The sequence below is a fragment of the Terrapene carolina genome, unplaced genomic scaffold, assembly GCF_002925995.2.
Source record: "Terrapene carolina triunguis isolate 2854851 unplaced genomic scaffold, T_m_triunguis-2.0 Scaffold85, whole genome shotgun sequence".
Lineage (NCBI taxonomy): Eukaryota > Metazoa > Chordata > Testudines > Emydidae > Terrapene > Terrapene triunguis.
In genome coordinates this window covers 34,564,753-34,592,732 of record NW_020664436.1, presented here as the reverse complement: position 1 = coordinate 34,592,732, position 27,980 = coordinate 34,564,753, and the positions used below count along the sequence as shown (strand labels likewise).

At 41.6% G+C, this 27,980-nt stretch overlaps 1 protein-coding gene across 2 annotated transcripts in view; it reads left to right on the top strand.

The window, feature by feature from the left end:
* Positions 1–27,980, top strand: part of TMEM181 (transmembrane protein 181) — a 48,093-nt gene that overhangs the window by 15,578 nt on the left and 4,535 nt on the right. For both annotated transcript variants that reach the window (XM_026649730.2, XM_026649731.2), the window contains exons 4-14: positions 6,578–6,668; positions 7,304–7,425; positions 14,048–14,167; positions 16,762–16,842; positions 17,806–17,905; positions 19,250–19,380; positions 21,465–21,556; positions 22,742–22,799; positions 23,755–23,857; positions 23,973–24,024; positions 27,065–27,147. In XM_026649730.2, coding sequence (XP_026505515.1) covers positions 6,578–6,668; positions 7,304–7,425; positions 14,048–14,167; positions 16,762–16,842; positions 17,806–17,905; positions 19,250–19,380; positions 21,465–21,556; positions 22,742–22,799; positions 23,755–23,857; positions 23,973–24,024; positions 27,065–27,147 — 1,033 coding nt within the window. The remainder of the gene's footprint in view (positions 1–6,577; positions 6,669–7,303; positions 7,426–14,047; positions 14,168–16,761; positions 16,843–17,805; positions 17,906–19,249; positions 19,381–21,464; positions 21,557–22,741; positions 22,800–23,754; positions 23,858–23,972; positions 24,025–27,064; positions 27,148–27,980) is intronic.

Sequence of the window (27,980 nt, the reverse complement as noted above, 5' to 3'; positions counted from 1 at the left end):
TTTTTTTTGCTTGGGGCGGCAAAAATCCTAGAGCCGGCCCTGCCCTCTCCAAGGGTTGCAGCTGTCTGGAGGTGCCTGCCTTCCACGCCTTCCTCATTCACACCTCATTCATTCAACAGGGTAATTGATTATGAAGTGGGGGGAAGATCTTATTCTACTTCTAGCAAAAAGACGTTTTTCTTTTACCTTAATTATACTACCTTAGGGGCCCGCTATAACATATTACCGAGGTTCAATACTGCTGTTTTGGTGGGGCGGTGCTGGGGAAGGAGGGTTTGTTTCCGTGGGGCAGGTGGCGCTGGGGTGGGGAGGGTGTTTCGGCAGCACTGGGGGCGTTGTTTCCGGGGGGCGGGCGGCGCTGGGGGGTGTATGTTAGGGTTACCATAATCCAGCAAGCAAAAAAGAGGACAGGAGGAGCCCCGCCCCTGTCCTGCCCTAGCCCCGCCCCATCCTGCCCTAGCCCCGCCCCTGCCCCTCCCACTTCCCCCCCTCAGAACCCCCAACCCTCCCCCTGCTCCTTGTCCCCTGACTGCCCCCTCCTGGGACCCCTGCCCCTAACTGCCCCCCAGGACTCCACCCCCTATTTATGTACAGGCGTGACTACCTGCCCTTTCCTGGTTATTATATGCGGCCAGTCCGCATCCACATCCAGTAGTTAAAAATAAATAAATAAATAAATAATTTAAATTGGAATTTCATCCATTAATAAGTATTTATTATATAATTAAAACCATTCTATTGACGGACAGATATTAAATAACACTAAATAAGTTAATGTTCAAAACAATATTAAAAATTTGAAAATTTAGAGCATGGAAACCAAAATAGCTAAAATTTAGTTTTGGCAAGATGCACGGAATGGAAACTCCGGGATCTTTACCTGTCACTGAATATAGCCATCATACCAATAGTGGAATATAAAACAAGTCTACATATACTCTCCTTAAAATTTTTACTTCTGTCCATTCCCAATAATTGTAACAAATCATTATTACCTTCACTCCACTTGCCACGCGCCCCAAGCACAAAACCAAAGAAGTGAATATTTTTACCTCCCGTTAAGTTTTTAATTTCTTCCTCTAACTCAAGATAATAAGCCACCTTCTCACTGTGGGCTTGTTCCAAACTTCCGGCATTATCCTCCCATCGCACTGTAACATCAACCACCACTGCTGTATCTCCTTTTATAAATATAATATCCGGCTTTCTTAACTCACCCTTACTATTTCTCAAATGGGGCTCTATCATTGCCTTCCACCCTAATTTACCAACCTTATCTACAACTGCAGACACTACTCTATTATGCCTTTTTATCCTAGCATTCTTAGTCTTATAACATTGTCCTGAGGTATGGGGAACAGTCTCCCGCAATTTACCGCACCATCTACAAAGAGCAGTCACACCTCCTCTTCCTCTTGCTAATGTCTCCCTAGTAGGATAAATATTTGCCCTAAGCTGCAATGCTGCGATATACGCTGACGATTTAACTTTACTAGAGTTTCTAAAAATCGAATTACTAATTAAATCATTTTAAAAATATTTTATCCCTATTCCCTGACATCTCAGTTCCGACCATCTTAAAAATTCCTCTTCCCTCCATTTCTTGGGATGAGATGTTACTGCACTAAATGACAATATTTTATCCACAAGATTTTCTCCTGCATATAGATAAGATAGGTCCATCCAATCATCTCTCGAGACAATATGTCTCCTCCATTTACGAATTAACATATTTGGGATTTGCACACTAAACTTAGTGAGAGCTAAACCACCATCCCTACCTCTAGAATAAAATATCCCATCTGTGGTACACTGAGGTAAATGTAAAATCTCTTTAACTATTTTTCTAACTAACACATCAAGATCGTCTAAAAGATTAAAAGGGGGTTCTATTAAAAGAAGATTATAAAATAGCTTCGGTAAGATATATGTCTGTAAAATTAATATTTTTTGGGCCGGTTTTAATGGGGCCTTAATTAAATTCTCACTCCAATCTTTCAATTTTTCTTTAAGTACCGGTCCCCCTACACCTATCCAGGGATCTATTCTAGCCCCTAAATATTTTTCAAAATCCCCTGGTTGAACATATTCAATCTCCTCTGACCCTATCTGCCAATTATCCTTAGGATTAACTACATAGGTTTTATGTTTAGTTAAAATATGAAAGCCTTTCGTTTTCTTCACATTAACAGAGAGATTAGTATTTTTACAAAACTCCTCTAAGATACCCAAATTTTTAATCATTCCTTTATATGAGCTACTTAAAATTGCCACATCATCGGCAAAAGCCAATGACGTGACACCATTACCCTTAACATAAAAACCACTTCCTTCTACTTCTAATCTAGTTAAAAGGGGATCCATAGCAATATTAAACAAAATTGGGGACAACGGGTCACCCTGCTTGACCCCCCTCCTAATTAAAATAGACTCAGTAGCTTCATCACCCACCCATACCCTAGTTGTGCAATTATCATAAAGGTCCCTAATAATATCTATAAAATGTTCATCTATACCAAATCTTCTCAACCCGGCTATTATATGTCCGTGTCCCACAGAATCAAATGCTTTAGCCAGATCTACGAACACTATTGCAATTTCATTCCCATTTCATTTTGCCCCTTTAATCAAATTATCTAATATAGCAATATTTTCCTCACACCCAGGGGCGGATATAAACCCTTTTTGTCTACTACATATCTTAACTGTTTCCACCAGTCTTTTTGCTAATATTTTGGTATAGATTCTAATCCAAACTGACCCAATTGTCAATGGTCTCCAAGATGTTAACTTCTTCATTTCCTCCTCATCTTGTGTCTTTGGTATTAAAATCGTTCTATTTTTCTTAAATTCATCTGGTACCTGTCTATTTAGAAACCATATATTAAAAATTTTTGTAAGTATTAAGGAGTCTAAATTAAAAATATCCCACAAATTGCTCACTTTTACTTTATCTGGGCCAGGAGCACTATCTTTTCTTATTTCTCTTAAAGCTATTCTAATCTCATCCACAGAGATCGGACTCATTAATATATCATTATCCGCATTCTCTGTGGATGATGGCCACCCTATCATATTACCATGTCCAATTGTTCCAAAAATATTCACATAGTATTCCTCAATTTCTTTCATAGGGATAGCACACTTAGCCTTATCTGGCTCTCCCATTATAATGCGAGTCAATCTTCTTCTATCCTTATCAAATAATTGTTGATAGAATTTATACTTAGCTTTCTTTGTAGCATATCTCCTAATTGCATTAAATTGCTTCCTTCTCCCCTCCTTTCTCATCTTCCCTTTTCCTTTATTCCTCAACTCTATTTGACTTTCATTTCTAGGGTCCTTTCCCTCTACTAATGAATAACATAATTTTTCCAACATTGCCCATCCGAGAGCTTTTGTTAAATCCTCCTTTAATAATCCTTCAATTTCCCCTAAACTATCTATTATTTCTCTTCCCTCCCTACTTTGTTTTCCCCGTTTACATATTTTCTCCACTAAATCCACTTCTGGATGTCCTTTTAGTGGGAAAATCCTCTCTCTTGGGGGCGGAATTTCTAATATATTTACTCTAATGTCCTCTACCTCAGTCACTTCCTCCCTATCTCCTGTTACCACTAACTTCTTCTTTGCTAATTCTCGTCTTTTATCTGATATTTGTTTATTCGTTTTGGTCCTCATCTCGCTCTCAATACATTTATTTATATTCCTTTTCCCAATATATTTCCTTTCCAACTGTATAAGCTGCGCAACCTCATCTTTGGTCCATATACGAGATCTAGTCGATCCCTCTTTGATCTTACTTTTAGCAGCCATATCTTCTTTTCTTTGCTCATTCCTCACAGCAGGGTGTCTATGTCTACAGTGTTGGCTCAATCCAGATCTAGTATGAAAACCAAGCCCACAGACCGAGCACGTATGGCTCTTCATTGGGGTATCCGCCTTCTTGGGTATGCACTTGGGGTAGTGGCAAGCTATATTATGATATTGAGAAGATTTTCCACATTTACTACATACAACTCGTATGGCTTTACTTTTATGAACCACATTAATGTGTTTGGCCCATTTACCAAATGTTGGTAATATCTGGGGACATATTGGACAATTAAAACTATCAACGGGATACTCTAAATAAAAAACCCCATCCTTCCACGAACTACTTTCTAATATATTTATATTACTACCAGTACTGTTAAGATCCTTATTACGATCCCTATTAAAATCAGTACTTGGTCTAAAACTATTTAATAAACTAGACCCATTAACTAAATGAGCATTAAGATATCCCGATTCGCTAACATATGGATCATCAAATGTACTTAAATACTTAAAATCTGGATTGAAACTTTCCATAGTTAAATCATTAAAAGTGTCCCTTGTAAAAACCATCGGTAAGATAGATAAAATCTCCTCACCATGATCATCACAAACATTCTCCTCTACCTCCTCTCCATGCTCCACTGGGAGGACTTGATTCTCACTCTCATGCTCATGAGACTTCATTATAGTCCACACCATTTTATCCATTGGTCCAGCGACCCTGATCACACCCCTAATATATTTAACACTGTCAGCCGGGGCATCAAAGCCAACAGCGGGGGCGTTATTAACCCGGTCCAGCGCCAATCCGGTATAAAAATATAAATTACTTTTTTCCATAGCTAAAAGATTTACCCTTCTCAGGGGGAAACTAACCCTTTCCAGGGGGAAACTAACCTGTACCTGGGGGAAACTTACCCTTTCCAGGGGGAAACTAACCCGTGCCTGGGGGAATCTAACCCTTACCAGGGGGAATCTAACCCTTACCAGGGGGAGTCTAACCCGTACCTGGGGGAGGCTACCCTTACCAGGGGGGCATCCATGTGGCACCATATGGGGCTGCCCAACCCCGTCCCACACCCCACTAAGCCTCCCTGCCTCTTGTCCCCTGACTGCCCCCTCCTGGGACCCTCCCCCCATTCTAACTGGCCCCCTAGGACTCTACCCCCTACCTGTACCCTGACTGCCCCAACCCTTATCCACACCCCCACCCCCAGACAGAACCCTGGGACTCCCACGCCCCATCCAACCACTCCTCACCCCCTGACAGCACCCCCCCATAACTCCCGACCCATCTAAACCCCTCTGCTCCCTATCCCCTGACTGCTCCGATCCCTCTCCCCACTCCTGCCCCCTGACAGCCCCCCCCAGAACTCCCAACCCCCCCCTTGTCCCCTGACTCCCCCCTCCTGGGACCCCTGCTCCTAACTGCCCTCCAGAACCCCACCCCCTACCTAAGTCTCCCTGTTCCTTGTCCCCTAACTGTCCCCTCCTAAGCGTCCCCCTAAATGCCCCCCAGGACCCTACCCCCTACCTGTACCCTAACTGCCCAAAACCTTCTCCACACCCCCAAAAAGCCCCCCCCCCAAACTCCCGACCCCCCCCGTCTCTTGACTGCCCCCTCCAAAACCTCTCTGCCCCTTCTCCGACCCCCTGGCCCCCTTGTTGTTGGCCTTTCTTCACCTAATGTCTCGGTGAACTTGCTCAGGAACTGCCTGAGCCGCTGGGCAGCAGCGGGGGAGGAGCTCCAGACTGCGGGAGCCGATCTGCAATGCAGGGAGGGAGGGAGGGAGGAGGAGGACGTGGACATGCTCTCTCTGGCTAAGTGTCGGAGCCCCATGTAAGTGACACCGTCCGGCCGGCAGCACTGTTAGCCGCGCGCGCTCTGCATCAGGGGGAAGTCCGGACATTTGCAAATTCCCCCCGGACGCTATTTTTAGCTTAAAAAGCTGGACATGTCCGGGGGAATCCGGACAAATGGTAACCCTAGTGTATGTGTGTTGTGTTTCAGGGGGGCTGAGTGGCGCTGGGGGGAGGGGGGGAGGCGTTGGCGGAGCTCGGGGGGTTTCGGACCTCAGCTGTTTTCTTTGGAGTAATATGGCCCTCGCCGCTTTACGAGTTGTGCAGGCGTGTCTGACCTCCTGTATAAAACACAGGTAGTAAGACTTCCCTGAATTAATTCCTGTTTGAATTAGAGTATATCTTTTAGAAAAACATCCATTCAGAATTTGATCTACTACTTCTTGCAGCTCGTACTTATCCATTTCTTGTTTCATGGTTTAAAAAGGAATATAAAAGTTTTAGAACATTCAGTGGGAAATGGCTGCCATTTTGATACACAAAGTTGAATAAGCTTGATATGTAGCAATTTGATCACCAAAACTCTGACTCTTGAAGTGTAGAGCTAGAAATAAACTACTTTTGGTACTTGATTTGAAAATATAAAACTGTATTTCCTTTCTGTACTTGCATTCTCTTTAACTGTTGTTTGCTGCTTTTATTTCTTTAAATACTTCTGTCTCTTCTTAATTCAAAGCTACACAAACTCTGCGTGCTGATAAAATGAAATGTATTCAAGGGTGGTGTTCACACCACCAGAACTGTACCGAGAACTGATCATTTAATGGATTAAAAAAAAAAAATGCTTTTCTGTCAGAAGTGTAGAACGGTAACAGAAGTATTTATTCGTTCCATGTCCAAATGGCTAGTGCAGTAGGATGAACGTGAATTACCTCAAATGCTTCTTGTTTTCTTCCAGATGAGGCCATTTAAATTAAATTCAAAACCATTGTCTACTTATAACCAGCAGCTGTGGCTGACATGTGTGATTCAGCTGGATCAGCCTGATGGTAAGCACCTTGTCCAATTTATTATTTCAGAAAACTGATGTTATCCTGGAATTTTATTACAGTAGGTATAACAAGTCAATTATGGTTACAGTAGTTGACCTGTATTTCACTTAGCTGTCATGTATATTATCATGTAGTTTTACCTGGATCCAAAATGCATGGAAAAACCCACCCATCACAATAAATATGCAGAACTTGACTTGTTAGCTAAGAATCTAAGGGAATGGTTGCAGGGAAATTTTAAAGTTGTTTGTTTTTTATACTTTTTGCTAAAGTAGTAGTGGTGTGTGTGTGTGTGTCTCTCTCTTTCTTTCTTTCTTTCTTTCTTTCTTTCTCTTTAGCGTCCTCTTTTTGGGATTAGACTAGTTGATGTTACAAGGTATTGACTATAGATTAACACTCAGATTCTCAGATCACATTATCAGGTATTGCTAATTGCACTGACTACCACACTGACTTCAATGGGAATTCTTGCCCAAGTCAGAAATGCAAGATTTTTCCTCTCTACTGTAACAATGCATACCTGAATCGGCTTCAGTAAGCTGGGAGTATTGCTGCACCTAGTAACTCTATTTGAGATTTCATTTCTGCATTTGTTTTGGACAACAGCCTAATATTTTTCTCTTTAATTACAGAATCCAGCTTCAAAACAAATGTTACTATGACAGTTAAAATACGTGGTGTAGAAGAAAATGGAAGTTCATCGTTCATTAATAAACAAGTTTACAATCGGACGAGAATGCTGAACTGTGCACAAGTAAGTATTTTTTTGCAACAACACTAATTGTAAAGCTTATTCTTTTAAAACTACTCGTGTGTTGTAGATGTGGGGAGAGTATCTGATAAGGAGGCCACGGGAAAACCTGCAGTAAGAGTTTGTCTACATTATGCTTGCAGTTGTGCTAGTAATACTGTCTTTCTTGGATTTTGCTAGCAAGGTTGTAATATGGCTTCCTGCAGCTGTGTGGCATGACTTCTTTTGAGATCCATAGTAACCAGACCGAAATATAGAATACTTTTCAGGTTGTCAATAGCATGAATGGAACTGAATTACAGAAAAAAAAATCCTCTTTACACTGGGAAAATGGTAAAACTCAGCTGGTCACGACTGTGTTTAAACGCAGTTGCTGCTGGCACTGTTTTAGTATTAATGTGGACAGATCCTAAATGGAAGAATCAGAATGCTGTAATATAGTCACTGCCTTGAGTCTGAGGCAAAACATTATTTAAGTGTATTCATTTAAGGTTTTAAAGTTCTAGCATACCTTTTCTTCAGCATCTAAGATTTGAGTTAGTTTAACTTGAAGAGCCATGAAACTACAGCTCCTCATGAGTGAGACTTTCTTTAGAAGAAAGATCTTAATTACACAGTGAGGACCATACATCATAATTAGGGCCCTACCAAATTCACCATCCATTTTGGTCAACTTCATGGTCATAAGATTTTAAAAATAGTAAATTTCATGATTTTAGCTATTTAAATCTGAAATTTCATGGTGTTGTAATTGTAGGGGTCCTGACCCAAAAAGGAGTTGGGGGGGGGTGTCTCAAGACTATTGTAGGGTGGGTTTCAGTACTGCTACCCTTACTTCTGCGCTGCTGCTGGTGGCGGCGCTGCCTTCAGAGCTGGGCAGCTGGAGAGCAGTGGCTGCTGGCCGGGAGCCAAGCTCTGAAGGTAAAGCCATCGCTAGCAGCAGCACAGAAGTAAGGATGGCATGATATGGTATTGCCACCCTTACTTCTGCGCTGCTGCCTGCAGAGCTGGGTCCTCAGTCAGCAGACGCCACTCTCTGGCCGCCCAGCTCTGAAGGCAGCATCACAGAAGTAAGGGTGGCAGTACCATACCAAGCCATCCTTACTTCTGCGCTGCTGCTGATGGGGCGCTGCCTTCAGAGCTGGGTGCCTGGCCACCAGCTCTGAAGGCAGCGCAGAAGTAAGGCTGGCAATATCGTGCCTCCCTTCTAAAAAAAACACCCTCCTCCCCTACCCCCCCCCCCCCCCCCCCACCGCAACTCCCTTTTGAGTCAGAAACCCCAATTTGAGAAATGCTGGTGTCCCTCATGAAATCTTTATAGTATAGGGTAAAAGCACACAAAAGACCAGATTTCACGATGGGAGATCAGATTTCATGGTCCGGGATGTGTTTTTCACGACCGTGAATTTGGTAGGGCCCTAATCATAAGTCAGATATTCTGGACTGGACATTTTTTTTCTTATCTCTGCTGGATTCTTTTTTTTCTTTTTTGTTTTAAAGTCCCCAATCATTAGTTAGCCTTTAGGCTGACTCAAGACAGTTGAATCTTGCACACTCCATTTCCCCCTTCCTCTTGCACTCCTTCATGACTGATGGTATTTCTTTAAGGATTTCAATATAGAAGGGTTTTAGAGGAGTGTGAGACCCACCCTGTCCTGCCAACCTGTGACCCAAAAATTCCCCCAAATTCTCCTCTGTGCCATCAGGCTATTTCTTTGGAAGGCTTAGTGAAATATTTCAAATATTTGTAACATGTGAGTGTGTTAAGAGATGCTCTGTCTCTGCTTGTTCACTTTGTCTCACTTATACGTGGGCATTCTGAATGTTTTGAATGTCTTAAGTCAGTCTAGATGCTGCTTCTAGTTTTCTGGCTTGTGATCCCCTCTACAAGATGTAAAAAAGAAAATAATAAAAAGATTAGGTAAAATGTTTAAATGTCCCTAAATGACTTATGAACCCAAATCCTATTGACATTCAGTGGCTAGGCTTCTAGTCATTTAAGTGGTTATGAAAGTTTCATGCATTATCACAACAGTATCGTGCACCTTCTGTTTCTCTTGGTTCTGTTGACTCACTTTGACAGCAACAGAGACTGGAGGACAATCTGGCATCTTTCATAGATTCTGTGGTCAGAAGGGACAACTGTGATAATTTAGTCTGACCTGCATAACACAGGGGCTAGAACTTCCCTGAAATAATTTCTGTTTGAACTAGAGCATATCTTTCAGAAGAACATCCAATCTTGATTTAAAAATTGCCAGTGATGGAGAATCTTCCACAACTCTTGGTAAAAAATTGTTCCAAAGATTTATTACTCTCACTCTTTCAAGAGTAGTCTCTTCCAAAAACCAGTAGACTGTCTATACTATATACATGTTGAAAGTTCGATTAACTCTGGGTCTTACCTGAGTAACATTGAACTCTGGATGACTAGTCAGAACCAGTGGGAAAGGTAATAAATGTCATTCACCTGACCAGTGTCTGGAAATTAGTTTCTTTCTACCTAGACTTCAATTTCTTTCACAACTAGCAATGGAAGTACCAGAGTGTATCTCTTCCCCTGCATTCTTCGAGTTCCCAGCACTGTCCTGGGAGATATCCACTGAAATGTCACAGCTGTTGGAGTTACACCTTTGCACCCTGCTCAAGTTTCTATTTGCAGGGCTGTCCCTAGCAATTCTGGGGCCCTACGCAGCCCCCCCGCGGGGTGTGTGGGGCCCCAGGCCTCTGCGGGGGGGGGCTGGCTTGGGGGGCAGAGGGGAACCACTCCCCAGCACTCACTGGCGGTGCGGCTGGGGCCGGGTCGCTGCACTTCCCGCCGCCGGTGAGTGCAGGCCCGGCCATGCTGCAGAGCTCAGGGGCGTGGGGGTGGGGCTGGGGCAGAGCAGGGGTGGGAAGAGGCGGGGCTGGGGCAGGGAATGAGCGGGGCGGAGCAGGGAAGAGCTGGAGGAAGCTGGGGAAGAGCCAGAGCAGCGGCTGGAGCAGCACGCAGCTGCACAGGGCACCAGGAAATTTGGTGCCCCAAATTTCCTGGTGCCGTACACAGCTGCATACTTTGCGTATGGATAAGGACGGCCCTGTGTATTTGTACTGCAGTCTTGTTGGTTGAAATGGAAACTGCTTACAAATGGGCAGACTTAAGAATATAAGCCATGTCCCTTTCTTACTGGGTATAGATAGGGCCCTACCAAATTGACGGTCATGAAAAACGTATCATGGTCTGTGAAATCTGGTATCCCACCATGAAATCTGGTCTTTTGTGTGCATTTACCCTATTTCAGGGGTTGGCAACCTTTCAGAAGTGGTGTGCCGAGTCTTCATTTGTTCACTCTAATTTAAGGTTTTGCGTGCCAGTAATACATTTTAACGTTTTTAGAAGGTCTCTTTCTATAAGTCTATAATATATAACTAAACCATTGTTGTATGTAAAGTAAATAAGGTTTTTAAAATGTTTAAGAAGCTTAATTTAAAATTAAATTAAAATGCAGAGCCCCCCGGACTGGTGGCCAGGACCTGGGCAGTCTGAGTGCCACTGAAAATCAGCTCGCGTGCCACAGGTTGCCTACCCCTGCCCTATTTTTTAGGTGACAAATCTGAGGAACTGTCATTGAGGTATCATTAGAGGAAGTTTTGGAACAAATTGATAAACTAAACTGTAATAAGTCACCAGGACCAGATGGTATTCACCCAAGAGTTCTGAAGGAATTCAAATGTGAAATTGCAGAATTTCTAACTGTAGTCTGTAACCTATCCTTTAAATCAGCTTCTGTACCAAATGACTGGAGGATAACTAATGTGATGCCAATTCTTAAAAAGGGCGCCAGAAGTGATCCCGGCAATTACAGGCCGGTAAACCTGACTACAGGTACAGGGCAAACTGGTTGAAATCATAGTAAAGAACAAAACTGTCAGACACATAGATGAACGTAATTTGTTGGGGGAAGCATCAACATGATTTTTATAAAGGAAAATCATGCCTCACCAATCTACTAGAATTCTTTGAGGGGGTCAACAAGCATGTGGATAAGGGGGATCCAGTGGATATAGTGTATTTAGATTTTCAGAAAGCCTTTGACAAGGTCCCTCACCAAAGGCTCTTCAGCAAAGTAAGCTGTCATGGGATAAGAGGGAAGGTCCTCTCATGGATTGGTAACTGGTTAAAAGATAGGAAACAAAGGGTAGGAATAAATGGTCAGTTTTCAGAATGAAGAGAGGTAAATAGTGGTGTCCCTCAGAGGTCTGTACTGGGCCCAGTTCTATTCAATATATTCATAAATGATCTGGAAAAAGGGGTAAACAGTGAAGTGGCAAAATTTGCCAATGATACTAAATTGCTCGAAATAGTTAAGTCCCAGTCAGACTGCGAAGAGCTACAAAAGGATCTCTCAAAACTGGGTGACCAGGCAACAAAATGGCAGATGAAATTCAATGTTGAAAATGCACCTTGGAAAAAAATCCCAACTATACATATAAAATGATGGGGTCTAAATTAGCTGTTACAACTCAAGAAAGAGATCTTGGAGTCATTGTGAATAGTTCTCTGAAAATATCCACTCAGTGTGCAGCGCCAGTCAAAAAAGCAAACAGAGTGTTGGGAATCATTGAGAAAGGGATAGATAATAAGACAGAAAATATCATATTGCCTCTATATAAATCCATGGTATGCCCGCATCTTGAATACTGCATGCAGAAGTGGTCACCCCATCTCAAAAAAGATACATTGGAATTGGGAAAGGTTCATTAAAGGGCAACAAAGATGATTAGAGGTATGGAACAGCTGCCATATGAGAAGAGATTAAGACTGTGACTTTTCAGCTTGGAAAAGAGACGACTAACGGGGGATATGATAGAGGTCTATAAAATCATGACTGGTGTGGAGAAAGTAAACAAGGAAGTGTTATTTATTCCTTCTCATAACACAAGCACTAGGGTCACCAAATGAAATTAATAGGCAGCAGGTTTAAAACAAACAAAAGGAAGTATTTTTTCCGCACAACACACAGTCAACCCATGGAACTCCTTGCCAGAGGATGTTGTGAAGGCCAAGACTATAACAGGGTTCAAAAAAGAACTAAATAAGTTCATGGAGGATAGGTCAATCAATGGCTATTAGCCAGGATGGACAGGTATGGTGTTGCTATCTTGTGTTTGCCAGTAGCTGAGAATGGGCAACAGGGGATGAATCATTTGATTACCTGTTTCGTTCATTCTCTCTGGGGCCACCTGGCATTGGCCACTGTCAGAAGACAGGATACTGGGCTAGATGGACCTTTGGTCTGACCCAATATGGCCGTTCTTATACAGATTTCAGGGGGGAGACCAGCATTTCTCAAATTGGGGGTCCTGACCCAAAAGGAAGTTGCAGGGGGGTTGCAAGGTTATTTTAGAGGGGTTGCGGTATTGCCACCCTTACTTCTGTGCTGCCTTCAGAGCTAGGCGCCTGGCCAACAGCTACCCATCTCTGGCCGCCCAGCTCTGAAGGAAGCACCCTGCCAGCAGCAGTGCAGAAGTAAGGGTGGCAATACAGTACCATGCGGCAGCACAGAAGTAAGGGTAGCAGTTCTGCAAACCCCCCTACAATAACCTTGCGACCCCTGTACAACTTCTTTTTGGGTCAGGACCCCTACAATTACAACACTGTGAAAATTCATATTTAATTAGGCGAAATCATGAAATTTATGATTTTTAAATTCCTCTGACCGTGAAATTGACCAAAATGAACCGTGAATTTGATAGGGCCCTAGGTATAGATGATAAATTGTGCAATTATTTGAAAATTACCACAGCATGGAGAACTAATCTGCTGGATAATCAGGGGGAAATAGTGGATTGAGCAAAGACAGCCTAGGGCGCTGCTGCTGAGTTGTTGGAGCATTTAATTGCTCATGTGTTTACAGTTTTTGGTTTCATAGGTACAAAGACCTATAAATATCCTTCACCAAGTGCTAACCTACTTTGGAAAGATTAGAATTTTTCTGATGTTCTCCTTAGCTCTCTGACACTGAAAGAAAGAATAGCACGCAGACAAATCTAAAACTAATGTCACTTATTTGGGGGCCCACATTAACATTTTTTAAATGTCGGTATAAAGCTCTCCGATCCTTTGCTTTGATCTCCTCAGCAGAACCTCATACCACTTCAGAACCAGACAGTCTTTTAGTGCTTTAATCCATAACTATCTCAAAGTGAAAGATAACACAACAGAAGACACCAAAGATCAGAAATGTATAATATAAAAAAAAAAGCAGCCACTTCTTAAAGAAAGCTTTCAAGTTTTATTCATATATCAAAGAAAAAAAAGACCCCTTTTTGTCTTTTGCAGGTCTTCTTTAAAAAAAAAATTAGTGGTACCAGGAGATCTTAAACTTAGATACAGCTATATTTCTCAGTAGAAAAGTATTTTGACTGATAGGCAGTTGACACCCATTGAACTTTTACTTTGTCTGAGTGCCTTAAATAAATTCCTTTGGAATCTCTCTCAGATCTCCTTATTTGTTTATCCATTATAACTTCACTATGTTAGTCATTTTTTGTAATTGAATCGTAATGAGGTGTAAGCCCTTAAATATAAATTACAACATAAAGCTCTTATGAGGTATTCTGACTCTACTGTGTGTTTTCATAGAAATGTGCCGAAATCATTGTGGTTCACCTTGGCTACTTGACTTATACTCAGTACGAAGTCATTGTTGGTTTTGAGGATCTGAATAAGCTGATGTACCCCATCAAGAATGTGAATTTCACAGTAAGTGAACAGTATCATGCTAGCAAAAAAAAAAAAATCTTCAGTTTTAATTATTGTTGCGGAAGGCTACTTTAACCATAGTAAAATGTACGTCATTTCCCTTTTGAAGGTGAAACACTTGCACAGAAAACGTGTGGAGGCTAAGGCCCTATCCTCATTGAGATTGTAAACATACTTTAATTGCCGTTGTCGAAGTTCTAGCACAATTCCCCTGACTAGTGTGGAGAAGAACTCTACTGTCAGAACTGTTATGAACTTGTGCTTACCTAGAGCGGTAGTCTGTAGTGCTGTTCTCTATAAATCTTTATTAGCCCTCAGAAAGCCATACTAAGTCCCAGCCAGCAACAGCTGTTCGAACATGATTACAGCTAGAACAGTTCTGATTAGTGTGGATAAGGAAAGCCTGTTCAGAAAGCCATTCTATATTTTCTTACAAAGCACACCATTGAAAAGAACTTGAATGCACATGTGAAACCCTTGTCTTGTTCTTACAGCTCTGAACTCAAGCACTGCTAAGAAATAACTGTAAAATGGAAAAGCCTCCTGGCTATTATCATACAAATAGGCAATCCAAAAATTGCATTTCTGTCATTCCCATGTTCAACTGATTGCAGGGTTGGGATCTGAGCTCACAAGAAATGTCTCTTTTAGACAGGTTAATATGTGAATTCAAATCTTACATCCCCAAACATATACTGGCCGTTTACAACTGTTATGGTAGGTGTATTGAGATTAGTAGGATTTCTCCAGACTTTCCAAAAGCATATGGGGTTAGAAAATTATCATTGCAGGAAACTCTTGATTGGGGTTTTGTTCTTGTTTTTGCACACACAGTGTTGGGAGGAAAGGGAAAAATGTACTCAAGACAAGCAGAGCCATTCTCCCCGAAGAAATATGCTGAGTGTAAACCATAGCGTACAAAGGTGACTTGCAAAACAAAATGTTTACAGTACTTCACCAGTTTGTGCTGAGTGACTCCAAAGCCAATATACAAAAAGAAACTTTGAAGTTGATCCTGCCTGTGCTGCTGTGGGCTGGGTGTATATTCCAGCAGTGGTTGCTGTGCTGTGATATTCCAACATATAGCATTCTGTGTGTCACAGCTGCTAGCATGCAGGGACCTAAAATGAAAAGGCAAAATATTAGTTTTTAATTCTTTATACACTGAATGCACCTCTTTGCTGGGTAAGTGGAGAGTATTCAGCACATTAGTGAAGCGATAGAGCTGGGGTGGCCAACCTGTGGCTCTGGAGCCACATGCATTCTTGAGAAGTTTAAGATGCGGCTCCTTGTATAAGGACCAACTCCGGGGCTGGAGCTTCAGGCACCAACTTTCCAATGTGCCGGGGGGTGCTCATTGCTCAACCCCTGGCTCTGCCACAGGCCCTGCCCCCACTCCACTCCTTCCCGCGCCCTCCCCTGCGCCTGCCATGCCCTTGCTCCTCTCAGAGCCTCCTGCACGCCATGAAACAGCTGATAGGGAGGTGCGGGGAGGGAGGGGCTGACAGTGGGCGGGAGATGCTGGGGGTGGGGGTGGGGGAGCTGATATGGGGCTGCTGACGTATTACTGTGGCTCTTTGGCAATGTACATTGTCCTTCTCAGGCTCAAGTTGGCCATCCCTCCAATAGACTTTATCATCTTGCTTTGCACATGACCTTTAAGGCAGCTTTGCAAAACTCTGCTTGCCCAGAGTGTCTAGTATCCCCAGCTGAGATTGCACAGTGTGTAGCATACCGGGGCTCTGTACATGTAATGCAAAATAAATGAGCTAAAGAGCTTGCAGTTTAAATAGACAAGACAGACAAAGAGGGAAACCGGTGACATACAGAGGTGAAGTGACTTGCCCAAAGTCACACAAGGGGCCAGAGCGTGTTGGCAAGTAGATTTTTGTGCCTGGGCTTGTACATTTGTATAACCATTTTCCAAGTCTCCTTTAAAGTCTAATATGTGGACCACAGAATAACTTAAACCCTGATCCTTTGTAAAAGTTTATATAAGCTACATTTTATCCATAATATCTGTTATGGGGGAGGAAATTAAGTTAGTTGCGCGTTTTTAGAACTTGCTTTCCTTTTTCCTGAGGCAAAAACCAGATGAAGGAGAAATAAATGAGCTAATTAGCAATCACTAATCTCTTCTTAATTTAGCAAGTTTAGTCAGCTACAAACATGGATAGTCTTCAAAAATAAAGAAGCTTGCAGTGGATTGAGTCAATTGATGAATTTACTGTAAAGTCTTAAACAAAGGGAAGTTAACCTATGTTGGTTTCATCCTTTTTTTTTTTTTTGCCTTAGTGTGTGGTTTGGCATGTATTGATGGTACCAAGCATGAGGAACAGTAGGCTGCTTAGCTCTATTTTTATTTATTGAAATTTTCATAACAATATCGAGGTTGGAGGAGGCAGCGAGGCATGAATTAGCCTTAATCTTTCTAAGGTGGTGCAGTGGAATTTGCAATGGCTTGGCCATTAAACTTGAGAAAGCCAGTGGATTCATCTGTAATATTGTGTCTGCAAGTACTAGTAATTTGTTATGTTATGCAAATTCTATCAGCTTCCTCTTAATATACTAATTTATCTTTTATTATCTTGTAGTGGAAAACCTACAACCCATCTTTTTCACAAGTGGAAATCTGGTTCCGATTTGTCTTTGTAGTTCTTACTTTCATGGTCACTGTGAGTACAGTCTCTTACTTAACTTTTTTGGAGGGCTGGGGATAGGAGTGCAGGTGGCTAATTCAACTGCTACCCAGTCTTGTGTTTGGTATCATAGCTCTCAACATTAGCAAAGCCTCCTACTGTGCATGTGCCAAACCATTTTTAAAAATACTTATAATTCAGTTTGTGCTTTAAAATTTCTGCAAACAATGGAAGGGTTTAGTTCAACCTGAATTTTCAAGTCCAGCTGTGTTTGAGTGTTTTTTGGATTGGGTGGTATTGCAAATGGGGAAAATCATATACTTTGTACAACTCAAAATGTTTGAAAGAATATTGCTCAGACTTTCAAGAAAAAACTCACCTCGGGGCTGAGACCAACTAATGAAATATTTCTGAAAAACTGGAGTGGAAAATTTCTGACATAATGAATGAAAACACTGGGTTAGAATGAAAGTCCTAATGTAATTTTGAATGTAGTGGGTGTTGCTACACACTTTCTAGAATAATGTGTATGTGTGTGAGAGAGAGAGAGTGTGTGTGTGTGTGAGAGCGCACACACCTTTTATCAAGTAACAATGAATGTGGTACATGACCTGACCAGTCAGTAAAGTTTGTTGGCTAGCTTAGGCAGATATTGGTATGTTGTTATAGTCTATATAGTAATATCAAACAGTAAGTTGGCAGCATCACACAAATGATGCTGATTTGTGCAGTAGCAGCTGGTTTCCATTTCAGGCTGTCCCAGAGGTTAAGTGACTTGCTCAAGGTCACACAACATATCAGAATGAGAAATAGAACCTTGGAGACCTGACTCCCAGTGATAAAATCTACTCAACAGAGCACACTTCCTTTTGAGTAACATTGTTAGTGTATTGGTCTCTGTTAGCTCTGCTAAGGCTAGGAAGGACAAGATAGATGAAGGTTGATGTATGTAATATAGTAACTGGCAGTTGCCAATAAAATTTTTGGTTTTTTTTGCAGTGTCTGTTTGCACATTCCCTCCGGAAATTTTCCATGAGGGACTGGGGAATTGAACAGAAATGGATGTCCATCCTCCTTCCCCTGTTGCTGCTTTACAATGGTATTTGTGTGTGTATATATATTATGCTATTTTTGTAGGGTTCTCTTACAATCAGCTTGGCCCCTTTAAAATATGTGACTGCTTATAAAAATTCAGCCATGTACTCATTGAATTTCTTTAAAAACGTACAAATAAATCCCTTCTTTTCAATAGGCCGATGCCATGATAATCAGATGGGTTTCATTTCCTTTCAGTCCTTCAAATAAATGTTGTTCCTGTTTGTTTAAAATTCTGAATCAGATAAATGTTGTATTATCTGTTTTAAAGGTGGTAGTATTATCCAGCCTCTGCATTTAACTGAGCATCTCTCTGGAGGCACTGAGATACCAGTGGCTCCTCAATTAAGCATGGAGGCTGCTTTTAGTCTCTAGCTTGTAAACCAAGCCAAATTGCTAGAGAGATCCAGTAGATATCAAAATAGCATTTGGCCCTTTTAAGAGGTGGCCCAGAGGACCCTGTTCCAAGGAATTTGAATGAACCAAGACCCAGGAAGTGGCATGGTGGCAGAAGAGAGGAGACCGTCCCAGGGAATTAGAAGTTGGGTGGGAGGAAAGCACCAGGACACTGTTCCTTTAAGGGCCCAGGCCTTGTAGTGTAAGGTGGGGCAGGGCTCCCCTCACTTCCAGGCAGTTAGGAGGAGCTCTTCACAGGAGGCCAGTGAATAGACTGCCTTCTCCCTCAGAACAGGGGAGACGTTGACAGGAGAAGGAAGCCAGAGCTGGAAAGCTAAAATCTAGGGAGAGAGAGTTATGAGAAGCAACCTTGTGAAGAGCAGGCTATGGATGGCAGAAGAGCCAGAGAGAAGTATGAACCTTTGGATTGCAGTGATGGACTTTATTGATGGGACTGTTTGCGGGCATTAAACCAGCCCCAGTTGGAGTCTGTGGGGAGTCTGTAAGTGGTCCTGATGAGAGAGAACCGAGGGGGCTTGCTGCAAAGGGAACTCTGGCCATGAGGGACTGCTCAGGCAGCAGCAGCCGTGTTACATGTCCCCAGGAACTTTAACACTAGAACTACACTGAGACCTGACTTTAGGCAACCAGCAAGAAACAGTTGTGTAGTAGGTGCCCTCTAACTAAAGGGCTAACAAAACACCAACTCTACTGGAAATCTTGGGGAAAATCTTAAAGTGATTGCTTAGCACAGGGAGGAGTACCTGTTGGAGGTGCCTTGTATTTGTTATGAACTTTCCGATTTAACCAACTGCAGTGTCACTTACTTGCTAAGATTTTGAAAAATCTGCTTGTTCTCTGAAGACTCTTTGGGTTTTTTTCCACCTTTGATTAACGGGTAAAATTGAAAAAGAAAATAAAATTCTATGATTTTTCTTCCATTCTGTTACAGATCCATTTTTCCCCCTCTCATTTTTGGTGAACAGTTGGTTTCCTGGAATGCTTGATGACCTCTTTCAGTCAGTGTTCCTGTGTGCATTGCTGCTGTTCTGGCTCTGTGTCTACCACGGGATAAGAGTGCAGGTAAGGAGAGGACAATTACTCAGTACTTGCTGCAGAGATATTAGCATTAATTCAGTTTTGCATTATGTAGTTTTAATTTTTCTCCCTGATTTATGTGGTACACTTTTTCCAAGCTGTTAACAAAATGAAATCATGCCTAATATGAAAGCGTTCACAAAACTAATTCTATACACAGTGTAATGTGACTTTTTATTCTGTCCTGTATGCTAAACTCAATTCTTCCATTTTATTTCAGATCAGTTGTTTTATATATTCTAGCTCATTGTTTAATGGATTCACAGAGTGACTAAGCTGTTGTGAAAGCCTGATGTAGTGTTGTACTGTTTGCATTATGACTTGAATATGTGATTTGTGGTTAGCCATTTGGGTGCTTTGTCCCTTGTGCTAGGGAAGAGACAGGGCTCTGTTATAGAGCAGTGTTTCTCCACTTTTCTGATACCAAGGATCGGCTTGCTGCCTTCCTTAAACTGTGTCAGGGAGATCTCAGGGACCGGCGTAGAGAATGCTGTCATGTGACTTTGAGGCTAAAATGATTAGCAGTGAAATACTGAGCTATTCTGGCACAACCTTATTGGCGTGGTTCACACCTCTCAGCTCTTATTCTTGAGCTGTGGTAGTTTCCACTTGGTTCATATTTGGAAAGCTATTTTTTTGCAATCATACATTTTACAATCTTAAAAAAATAAAAAAGAGAACTCAAATTCTGGAGCACAATTTTATGGAAAGAAGTGGATTTTGCAGCTGCAGAATCAATGAAGTGCGTCAGATCTTGTAATATCCTCACTTTCATTTTAACATACATGTGATTATAACAGTTTTTATACACTCTGTAGTGAGCTTTGGATCTTACAAAATAAATTGCAGATGCTGCTTTTTTTAAAAAGCACTTTGGGAGTGAACCCAAAGTATGGCTTGTAACAAAGCAGCCTTAGGCGGGACACTACTGAGAGTATCAATTCAGGACAAATTGCTTAGAGCAGGGCAGTTACAGCCCAAGGCTGGGGTTCCTTCACTGCTGAGGCACACCAACCAGCCAAACAGAGAGGACTTCGGTTTTACCCCACTGGCTAACCAGGCAAGCAATTCCTCAGACACTCCAGTTTCCCAGTGTCACTACCAGCGCCACTCCTTTATGGGGATGAATGGTTATGAAAACCAATATCCCAGTAAAAGAAAAAAGGTTCTCCCGATCCCAAAGGACTCAGCTCCAGACCTAGGTCAATATACCAGTCAGATCTTACCCAAAATCACGCTGTTGCCAATCCTTTAGAATCTAAAATCTAAAGGTTTATTCATAAAAAGAAAGAAATATAGATGAGAGTTAAAATTGGTTACATGGAATTAATTACATACAGTAATGGCAAAGTTCTTGGTTCAGGCTTGTTAGTAGTGATGGAATAAATTGCTGGCTTAAGTAAAGTCTCTGGAGCACATCCGCAGCTTGGGTGGGTCATTCAGTCCATTGTTCAGAGCTTCAGTTTGTAGCAAAGTTCCTCCAGAGGTAAGAAGCAGGATTGAAGACAAAATGGAGAAGATGCAGCTGCTTTTTATAGTCTCTTGCCATGCGGCCTGTCCTTCCTTTGTTCCAAAACAAAGCTGCCCAGCACATGGCCTGAAAGCCTTAGAGTCCTCTCTGTAGGCATGTCCCTGCATGCCTTGCTGAGTCATAAGGTGTATTTGCCATCTCTCAATGTGTCAGTTGTATAGCTGATGGTCTTTAATGGGCCATCAAGCAGGCTAGGCAGTGCTGATGCCAAACTGTCTGGGGTATCACCCAGAAGCATAGCACAAGTTTGAAATACAGACAGTATAAAGTCAATACTTGTAACTTTAAATACAAAAATGATACATGCATACAGATAGCATAATCATAACCAGCAAATCATAACCTTTTCATAGACACATTGACCTCCTTTGTATGAGATTTGGTGCCACTATAGGACCTTGGTTGCAACAATGATCTATACCGTCACAGTTCATGTCAATAATGTCACATGGATGTTCCTATTTTATTGTGTTGAGAACTAACATTCTCTCTCAGGTGAATTCAAATGTTCTTAACCTGTCTTCTGTTGCCCCAACAGGGAGAAAGGAAATGCTTAACATTCTATTTTCCCAAATTCTTTATCGTTGGGCTTCTGTGGTTGGCCTGTGTTACATTAGGAATATGGCAAACGTAAGTAATTTCCCTTTGCACTAAGTTTTAGTGAGAAAAAGCTACTTCAGGAAAGAGGAGGTGGTTTACAATTAGTGATGTCTGTCTTTTGAAGTTTTGATTGTGATCCGGAAATGGATAAATTGAGCTACACCAGTTCTGTCAGATCTTCCCATTTTGTAAACTGAGACTAAATCTCTAATGGCTGCCCTAATAACACACACCTACATAAATTTCACAGCCAGTGCATAATGGCTCCCTACAATACATTCGCCAGTGTTTTGTTCAATTTAGAACAGGATTCCAAGTAGTAGAGCTTCCCCTTCTCTTGGAAAGGTCAGGCAGAGACCTTACTGTTAGGATATGTTGGTTTGTTCAATTTTATTCCATTACACCAAGTGCTATACCCGCTTAGACCATGCTGAACCTCGCATCTCAGTATTTACACTCTACATATATTTGTAAACTGTCCTACTCACCTCATCAAGCTGTTGTTTAGCCAAGTAATACATATGTTTAATTTTTCCTCTTATATCAGTCCCTCTGACCTTTGAATAATTTGTGGTGTTCTTTTCTGAATTCCTTCCAATTTGATAAGCTAACATAAAGATAGAAACATCCCGCTCCCAGACAACTACCCCACCATTTGGGTGATGTGGCTTTCTAAGGCACATTACCCACAATTGTGTCCCTCTTATATTTTGTTTTTTTGGGGGGAAGTAAATGGTGGGGTAGTTAAGGTGGAAAGCTATGTAGCTTCAGGAAAATGCTATTGAAATCAGAGACTGTCCATCTGTCCTAGAAGGGATACATACTTGATAATGAGTGAAGAGTCTGATCCTGCATTTTTTTCATTGCTCCAATCAAACTCAATAAATCTGTGAAACCCAAGTTTTGTAGGAAATTACTATGTTTTAAAGTAGCCAAAAATACAGAAAACGAATAAAGAATAGCTGAAAACCCAGAATCCCCACATACATGACAAGTAAAATCAGTGGGTCAGATCCTCAGCTGGTATAAATCCATGTGTCTCAATTTAAAATCAGTATAACTACCAGTTTACACCAGCTGAGGATCTGGCCCAATATCCATAATCTCAGTATAACAAGACTAGAATTCCAATAGTGTCTTTTGTCAATGCATGTTTCTGGTTTAACCTGACACCATTAGAACTGTGATTACTTCCTGATCTTTGATCTTTTCTAGTGTTAATGAACTACATGATCCAACATACCAGTTCAGGGTTGACACAGGTAATTTTCAGGTAAGTTTGAATCAAACTTTTTTGACACTTCCATATGGATTTTGTATGTCTACTCAGGTAAGACTGGGGAAGAGGTGTGTGAAGAGATCTGGCAGGTATTTAGTATTACATTATGTTATATATTCTTCAGGCTGAAATTTGACTATTTTTTTGCTGTAAAACTTTAAAGAACACCTAGTGCTGAATGGAAGATCTGAAGACTAAAAATATATTTTCACTATTTTAAGGAAAATTGTTCAGATTTTTTGTTTGGCTAATGCAAATGTCTTTAAAATGGACTTGTGTGTTTAAAGAAAGATGCTCCCTCCATTGCATATTCTGTACTGGAAACATGGAATGTTTCCTTTTGGATGAAGAGGCGTGTCTCTATAGGCCTACTGCACTATTAAGAACGAAGGCCATAGTGTGAATGTTGAGCTGTCACCACAGGGAAGACCATTTGGAACTGTTTGCAATTGAGTAGTTTCTGGTTAGAAATCACCCAGGGCATCTTGGATCTCATCAGAAATATAGTCATTACCTTTCAGTGAGCCAAAAATGAGCTCCTTGTTAGGCCTCCTAGTTCTCCACCACCTTCTATTCTCAGAACATTTGGCTTTCTCAGTAAATCTCCACTTTCCCTTCTGCAGGAGAAATCAGTTCTGTACAGCCTCCTGTTGCTTCTCAGAGCTGAGTGGCCATAGAAAACTTCTGAGATTTGAACCATTTCAACTGAAAGAAGTGGCCTTTGAAACACCCTCTCCACTGTGCCACATCCCAAAATTGACAAAACCACCACAGCCACTTCTGCTACAGACAAGGGAGTATCATGCTTCCTTCCTCCAGCCTAATTGCCCTGAACAAATGGATCATGCTTTTGGAGATGGTGGTTTCTGTCTCTGGGATGGATTTGAAGGAAGAAAGAATAGGATAAATCTTGTTCAGTAAAACTATATTATATTTTTTTCTATTACAGGGAATGAAAATCTTCTTCCTTGTGGTGGCAACTGTGTATATCTTGTACCTTTTGTTCCTGATAGTGAGGGCGTGTTCAGAGCTTCGCAACATGCCGTATGTTGGTAAGCAGTACTTTCTTCGTGTTTCCTTCAAATGGGTTTCCCCCGAGGATGGCTAGATATTTGGGGCAGAGGTGTAAGCTCTCAAATGACTGACAATTGTTCTTAATCCTTCCAGATCTCAGGTTAAAATTCTTGACTGCATTGACCTTTGTAGTTCTTGTCATTAGGTAAGACTTCTTTAAAGTACATATTCTCTGCATTGTAATATTTATAGCTTTGTAAAACTTTCTTAAAGAAAAACGGTTCTTGGCAATCAAGTTATCAGTAAAATAGTGCACCCTCAGAGCAGGTTATCCATTCACAACTTTCTCTGGGTTCATTCTTAAAAATGCCACTGCATCCAAACTACACTTTAAAATCTTGCACGCTACTGGCACTCGCCAAATAATAAATTCCACCACTCAGTTCCATAATCAATAGATCTTGGTGTCCTTATTTTTCCAAAAAAATCCTACTGATATCCCACTAGAGCAGTGCTGTGGATCTTGGAAAGTGCATGGCCCTCTGTTTATAAAAAAATAAAGAGCTTTTTTTAAAAGCAAATGCACTGACTCAGCTAGCACTGTGATGCACTGTTGCTGTCCAGGCAGACTGTCTGAGACAGATTTCATAATTTGTTTCTCAGAACAGTAGAGCTCAAGAAGCTTGTGAGATGGTCACAAGGCTTTCATACTTTTTCTTTTGAAAGTCTGCCATTAAATTCTGTCTTTAGCCCAGGAAAGCCAGTGGGGCACCAATAATGCCTGTTTTTAAGGGATGCAGAGAGTTTAGTTAACCTAGAGGGCAAATGGCCTCTATAAGAGGGGAAGGAGAAGGGGAAAGAACATTGATAACCCAAAATGAAGACATCCCACTCTGACCTGTTTAATGTCTTGAATCAATGAGGCCAAGATGAGATTGGTGAACTGGCAGTGAAGCTCTTGGGTAAGTAGAATGATGAGTGACTAAAAACCTACTCTGTATGCCTGCATTAAAAAAATACAATTGCACTGATCATCTGGGAGAGTTGAGCAGTCTGTAAATGCTCAAACTTCTGCTGTGATTTGTGGAGTCCCACACCTGACTCTCCATGACATGAAAATGGTTTGCCTTTTGGAAAAAATGTAGATTGACTTATGTTGCTCTTTTATGGCAGCCTTAAAATGTTGCAAAAGGGGAATGTGTATAAGAGCCGTAAACATATGGGATTGTTCCATTCAGCTAATGGCGTCGATGGTGTCATTATGAACGGTGTTTGAAAGCAAGGGGCTATTACTCTAAACTTAAGTGGTATATCTAGAATATTCTTATCAGAGGGAAAACTGTTTCTGTCTAGAACAGACTAAGCAAATGTGGTTTACAGCATCAACAGTTAAGAGGAAACTGAACCTGTTTTGGGACAGATTTGGTGTTAGGCCTTGGAAAAAGATGGTATCCACTCTGATTAAATCTGAGGCAGCCAAGGGCTAAATATAGCTCACAGATTTCTATACTATTGCTTGTGGCTGCATTTATTTTAATCCTGGAGATGCAGCCCTCAGCGGTGAGAAGACCTGGTATGCATCAGTCTGTGAGGGTCATCAGAACAAGATGGAGCATTTCATGTTGGGACTTGTAATATCCATGAGGCACACCTCCATATTAAAATGGGGGCAGCTGCAATCTACTTCACTCTTATGTAAATTAGGTAAAACCTTTTGGGTCCTGGCAAGCTGCCAATGCAGCCCACATTGTGGTTGCCCCGTAAATCAATTTTTTCTAAAGCGGTATTGTGGTCGCTGCCTATAACCAGGAGTGGTTTGCTAATCTGCCCTCTGGTGAGCACCTCTTGCTCTGTAACCTCCTTTCGTGAGGTATTTAGAGTGAACTGTCCACTACTGCCACCATTACATTGATCAGACTGTAGTTATGGACATGTATCTACCAGAGAGAAGTCCACCCTGCAGAGTTATCTGGAAGGCAGCATTCACCTTCTGTGGAGTTTCATGTGCTGAACATAAGAACGGCCATACTGCGTCAGACCAAAGGTCCACCTAGCCCAATATCCTGTCTTCTGACAGTAGCCAATGCCAGGTGCCCCAGAGGGAATGAACAGGTAATCATCAAATGATCCATTCCCTGTCACTCATTCCCAGCTTCTGGCAAACAGAAGCTAGGGACACCATCCCTGCCCATCCTGGCTAATAGCCATTGATGGACCTATCCTCCATGAATTTATCTAGTTCTTTTTTGAACCCTGTTATAGTCTTGGCCTTCACAACATCCTCAGGCAAAGAGTTCCACAGGTTGATTGTGCGTTGTGTGAAGAAATACTTCCTTTTGTTTGTTTTAAACCTGCTGCCTATTAATTTCATTTGGTGACCCCTACTTCTTGTGTTATAAGGAGGAGTAAATAACACTTCCTTATTTACTTTCTTCACACCAGTCATGATTTTATAGACCTCTATCATATCCCCACTTAGTCGTCTCTTTTCCAAGCTGAAAAGACCCAGTTTTATTAATCTCTCCTCATACGGAAGCTGTTCCATATCCCTAATCATTTTTGTTGCCCTTTTCTGAACCTTTTCCAATTCCGAGATATCTTTTTGAGATGGGGTGACCACATCTGTTCGCAGTATTCAAGATGTGGGCGTACCATGGATTTATATAGATGCAATATGGTATTTTCTGTCTTATCTATCCCTTTCTTAATGATTCCCAACATTCTGTTCACTTTTTTGACTGCCGCTGCATATTGAGTGGATGTTTTCAGAGAATTATCCACAAAGAATCCAAGATAGCTTTCTTGAGTGGTAACAGCTAATTTAGACCCCATCATTTTATATGTATAGTTGGGATCCTGACAGAATGTGAAATTCAAAGGTTGGGGTGAGTTGCCAATGTTGTTTTTCTAAACTAGGTTCTAATACGCACCTTCCATCACTGTAGGGTCAAATCATTGCTGACTTTTGTGGATTGTGCTTTATGGGAAACCCAGGAAAAAATAGGTTAAATTTTCCCATCCTTCAACTGACTGACTGACTTCTAATTCAGAATGTTTTTTGAAATTAAGAGTGTGAAATCAAATGTCTCTTAGAATAAGCAGCTGAATAGATTTGTCACATTAGTCTAAGACAAGGTGCTATTTTTTCTTATAACTCTGTTCTTACCACTCCCCCATTACTCACCTCACCAAATGTTGTCACAGTTCAGTGCATATAGCCACAGTGTCTGTCTTGTCTCCCACAGCATTGTTATACTTTATCTACGCTTTGGAGCACGAGTTCTACAGGACAACTTTGTAGCTGAGCTGTCAACTCATTATCAGAATTATATCCTTCCATTGTGGCTTCCAGTCATTTAGGAATATTGGTAACTTGTTTCAGTTAAGTGAATGTACGGAGACGATGGCTCAGGAGTTGTGCCTTTCACCACTAGATCACCAGTTCAAATCCAACCCGGGTTGGTAGTGACTGCAAATTGTTATTTTCTGATGGTTATTCATGATGGCTGCCAAATTAATGTGTTGGTTTCAATCCAACTCTCTGAACAGCTGTCCACGTCACAAAATCCACAGCCGTAATTGGCACTCTGGAATGTGCACGAAGACAGGACAAGTTTCTTTCCCATATATGTGTAGTAGGTTATCCTTTCAGAGCAGGGCCGAGTCATGTTGGAAGGACACTGTGGAGTAATTTACATGGATGCTGCCTATGCTGACCATATTCTGTAGCTAGCCGATGTCTGCAAATTGGCATAGGTATTAAATTCACTTAAACAAAAGTATGATGGGCTGCGTAATTGGAGGAGGCAGGAAGTAGTTCTGCAAACTGCCATCTTACATTTTCCAGTTCAGGGCTGAGTTTCCAATACAGAAGGAAAATATTATTGCAGGATCATGGTACAACCGGAGAGTGTTCATGCATATCTTGCTACAGTTCAATCTTGTCTACGCTGGCAATTTTGGGGAAATCTCCCTTTGTTGTGGTACAGCTCCTCTGGTGTAGTGACAGCTGGAGTATTACGAAAGACCTGTCACTAGCATGTTTACTACCGTGTTGTTTAGACCCATTCAGTGCAGGTCTAGATAACCGAGAGAGGGCATGTGGGGGTAAGGTTGGGTGGGGAAGGTGGAAGCAAAGCTAGTCTACTCTAGAGTTTCCGC